Here is a 4,214-nt window from a genome sequence, read left to right on the forward strand (position 1 = left end):
TTTTTTTTTTTTTTTTTTTTTTTTTTTTTTTTGGTACCAGGGATTGTACTCAGGGGATCCTTACCCACCAAGCATATCCCCAGCCCTTTTTTATATTTTATTAGAGACAGGGTCTCACTGAGTTGCTGAGGCTGGGTTTGAACTCACAATCCTCTTGCCTCAGTCTCCCAAGTTGCTGGGATTACAGGCGTGTGCCACTGCGCCCGGCTTGATTAACTTTTTGTTAGTTTCAAACTACATTTTCAGTATATTCTAAGATATTTTGTGCTTGTGTGTGTGTGTGTGTGTGTGTGTGTGTGTGTGTGCTGGGTTGGGAATTGAACTCAAGGCCTTGTGCGTGATAGACAGGTGTTATATCACTGAGCTAAGTCCCCAGCCCATTATAAAATATTTTCACAACAGTATTTTGCTACTTAATGATGGAAGAATCTAAGGCATTCATTTGGTTTGCTAAAATATTAACTTTAAAAATCAAAGTCATAAAACTAATTGAACATTAATGCTATTTGTTTCCTTTTTTTCCCTTCTAATTGGTGACGATATTTACTTTTACTAGATGTAAAGCATTTGTTGCTGGATATAAAGCATTTTACTAGATCCAAAGCATTTTGTTTCATTGCTCTGTGTAGGATTTGTAATGAAGTAAAAATGTACAAAAATTTCTAAGTTGATATTCCTTAAGAAGCCATGAGGTAAATGATAGAACAGTACGCAACATAATAAGGGAATAATTATATAGAAAGACATTCTTAAAAAATAAGATTGGCCTCTGATGAGAATTCTTTTGCCAATTTAAAAAACACCTTTTATGTTTTAGCACCAGTATGCATGAGCGAGTGAACCGAACAGAAAGACAGTTTCGATCACTTCCAGATAATCAACAGAAACTACTTCCTCAGTTTATTCTTCACTTGGACAAGATTCGGAAATGCATTGATCATAATCAAGAAATACTACTGACCATTGTGAATGATTGCATACATATGTTTGAAAATAAAGAATATGGAGAAGATGTATGTGAAAGTTTGTTCTACTTGCTTTTATTTTAGGGTTTAACTTCTATATTTTGAGGTCTTTAGGTTATCGTTCTAGATTTCAATTTTATAATCTTGTACATGTCATTTGCTCTACTTAGGGAATGTTTTCATTTCTATGTTGAGTCATTAGATTTGGCTTAATAGAGCAGTATGCCAGAGACTAGATTTGTTCACTGATTTTTTTTTTTTAATACTAGGCATTTTGATATACTTTTTTTTTTTTTTTTTTTAAGTTGTCAATACCTTTATTTATTTTTATGTGGTGCTGAGGATCGAACCCAGGGCCTTGCACATGCTCGGTGAGCACTCTACCGCTGAGTCACAACCCCAGCCCTTGATATACTTCTGAAATAGTGTTTTAAATGTTCTGGCATATGAGGTTAGGTACTTTAATTTTTATAAATGACTTTTCTAGCTAACTAAAATTAATTTCCCTTGCTAAACTAATTTTTTTTCAGTATCTTGTAACTATTGGTATTCATCTTTTATTTTAGAAATTATTTTCACTTAAATCTCAAGGGACTGGCAGTAATAGAAACTGAAGTCCTCTTTTTGTATCCACAGGATAGATACAGTTGGGCCACTCCAGGGTGAGCCTCTCCATGCTGCCCCATCAATGACCTGGAGGGACTTTCTTCCCTCTCTTAGAAGATAGGATGTTCGGTCTCCATAGCAGCTCAGTTCTGGTCCTCTCCTGAGTAAAGACTGCTTAATTATATTGTGGTTTTATGATTAATGAACCTTAAGCTATTGAGGGTAGAAGTGAGACCACCAAACTCTTTTTCATTTAGGATCTCAAGCTGCACTTGAACCCCATTGAGGTGAGAGGCTAGTGATTTATCCATTAAACAACCATATAGCCCCTTAGTAGTATGCGTATTTACCTTATTCAAAATTGATTCTCAGTACCTAATTAATTTCTGTTTTTTAAACAGGGGAATGGGAAGATTATGCCAGCATCTACATTTGACATGGATAAATTAAAATCTACATTGAAACAGTTTGTGAGAGACTGGAGTGAAACTGGGAAAGCAGAAAGAGATGCCTGCTACCAGCCAATCATTAAAGAAATTTTAAAAAATTTTCCAAAAGAGAAATGGTAAATAGTACTTTGTTTATGATCAGTCTCCTTAAGATGTGTAAACAGTTTCTCTATAAGACATTTCATGGTCTTAAAACATTTTTATAGTTACCTTGTGCCTTCATGTTTTGCATGAGAGCATTATATTTTTTAACCAGATAATTTGTATGAAGTTGCAGATCACATTTTGAATGCTTTTTAAGAGTTAAAACAAATTAGAATGAATGTTCATTATCAGTGATGTCCATTTTTTTATAATATGCTTTATGGCATGTAAAAAGCTGCAAACTTTTAATTCTTCTCATTACTTAGTAATAAAGCAAATGAGGGATCTACATCTTAAAATTCTTAACATTGGTGTGCTGTGGAATTGTTGGACTGTTTGAAGCCCATTCTCTACTTTTCAGATAGTATTTGTAAATAAATAAAATGCATAGGATTGCAAATAAAGCAGTTATTTTGAGAGCAAGTTATCAAAATATTTAAAAAGCAAATTTGTGTGTTTTTTACAACATATTATATTAAATACAGCCTAGCAGCAGGTGTATTAAGAAGATGCTGAATGATGTGTACATTATCTTGAGAACTTCAGCAACTGATGTGAAGTGAAAATAAATGATTTCTGTTGATGATAAAGTCACAGGTGCTGCTAAAACTACAATCATTTGTTACCTGCATTCATAATTGAAAATATCAAAGATTAATTATCTTAAGGTGTAGCTCCCCCCTTCCCCATCCCCTCCATAGATTCAGTAAATTTTGTATAAAGACTCTTTGGATTCATTGATCTCAGTTTGGGATCCCTGACTTAAAGGCTCTGTAGTTAGAGAACAACTGGACGGAACTAGTTGAGAGATTGGTTGATGAGAGACTTAAGGATCTTTGTAGAGAAGCTCCTTTTCCTCATCTCCTTCCTTCCTCATCTCCTTCCCTCCTCATTGAGTGACAGCTTTTAAGCTTGATCTTATCCTTTCAGATATATATATATACACACACACACATATATACACATGTGCCTTTTTTCTCTTTTTAACTTTTTATTTTGAAATAAAAATTACAGCTAAGTTGCATGAATTGTGCTGAGAATTTTCATATACTCTTTACCTAAACCTATCCATTTTTAGCATTTTAGCAGATTGTTTTATGATTTCCATTTCTTCCTTCCTTTCCTCTACTGTCTTGTGTGTCTAAACTCACATATACATCTACATTAAACCATTTGAGAGATTAGTTTGTATACATCATGCTTTTTTTAATTGCTTACTTGAGAGTTTATTCCTAAGAACAAGCATGCTTTCTTAGTTATCAAATTAAGGAAATTTAACCATATATACTGTTATGGAATTTAACTGTTTATTCACATTTCATAGGTTACCCTAATAATGTTCTTTATAATATTTGTTTTTCCATCTGGTCTAGAATCTAGTCTAGAATATTGTATTACATTACATTTTCAATGTATTAGTCTTTAATCTGTAACAGTTCTTGGCCTTTTTTGACTTTTAAACATTGACATTTTTGAAGAATACAAGGAAGTTATTTTTAATTGCTTCCTTTTGAAATAACACAAAAGATAGCTTGCTGTATGTTTTATTTTGTATTTTGCTTTTGTCAGAGATATCACATTCAGAGACATACAGTGTCTTTCAATCCATCATTGATATGTTTAGTGTTGTTCCCCACCACCCCATTGACATGTTTAATATTGATTACCCTCTAAAGGTATTACTCAGTTATTATTTCTCTTCTCTCAGCTAATAAGCAATTTCTGGCAAGGCACTTTTAGACCATGCAATTAATATTCTGTGTCCTCTCAAGCTTTCTCCCTCCATAGAATTATCCTCCGATTCTTGATGGACTAAACTGTGCTTCGATTTTATAACTGTACTGTAAGGAAGAGCCCTTCCTTCTCCCATGCCTTTCTGTTTAGCTATTTTTTTGGTCCCTATTTTTTGGTCCCAAGCTACTCTTGGTCCCTATTTTATTCAATGGATTATAATCCATTACTTTTATTTTTTGTTGTTCATATTGCCTCAGGTTTATCCCTCTGAGTTGGTTCCTCTCTTTTTGTCCTGTTCCTTTTTTTTTTTTTTTTC

At 33.4% G+C, this 4,214-nt stretch overlaps 1 protein-coding gene across 1 annotated transcript; it reads left to right on the top strand.

Moving 5' to 3' along the window:
• The first annotated feature begins 786 nt into the window (after nt 1-786).
• Nucleotides 787-2,599, top strand: LOC107134631 (carnosine N-methyltransferase). The gene is made up of 2 exons (XM_015476711.2): nt 787-1,013; nt 1,973-2,599. Exons 1-2 carry the CDS (start codon nt 825-827, stop codon nt 2,138-2,140), a joined length of 357 nt encoding a protein of 118 aa, XP_015332197.1. The 5' UTR covers nt 787-824; the 3' UTR covers nt 2,141-2,599.
• The last annotated feature ends 1,615 nt before the right edge of the window (nt 2,600-4,214 follow it).

This window comes from Marmota marmota, unplaced genomic scaffold (genome assembly GCF_001458135.2).
Source record: "Marmota marmota marmota unplaced genomic scaffold, marMar, whole genome shotgun sequence".
NCBI lineage: Eukaryota > Metazoa > Chordata > Mammalia > Rodentia > Sciuridae > Marmota > Marmota marmota.

Excerpts from the sequence above, each read along its gene's own strand:
- LOC107134631 (XM_015476711.2), top strand. The coding sequence starts at position 825 with ATGCATGAGCGAGTGAACCGAACAGAAAGACAGTTTCGATCACTTCCA. Across the intron at positions 1,014-1,972 it reads ATAAAGAATATGGAGAAGAT|GGGAATGGGAAGATTATGCC; the intron begins GTATGTGAAAGT and ends TTTTTTAAACAG.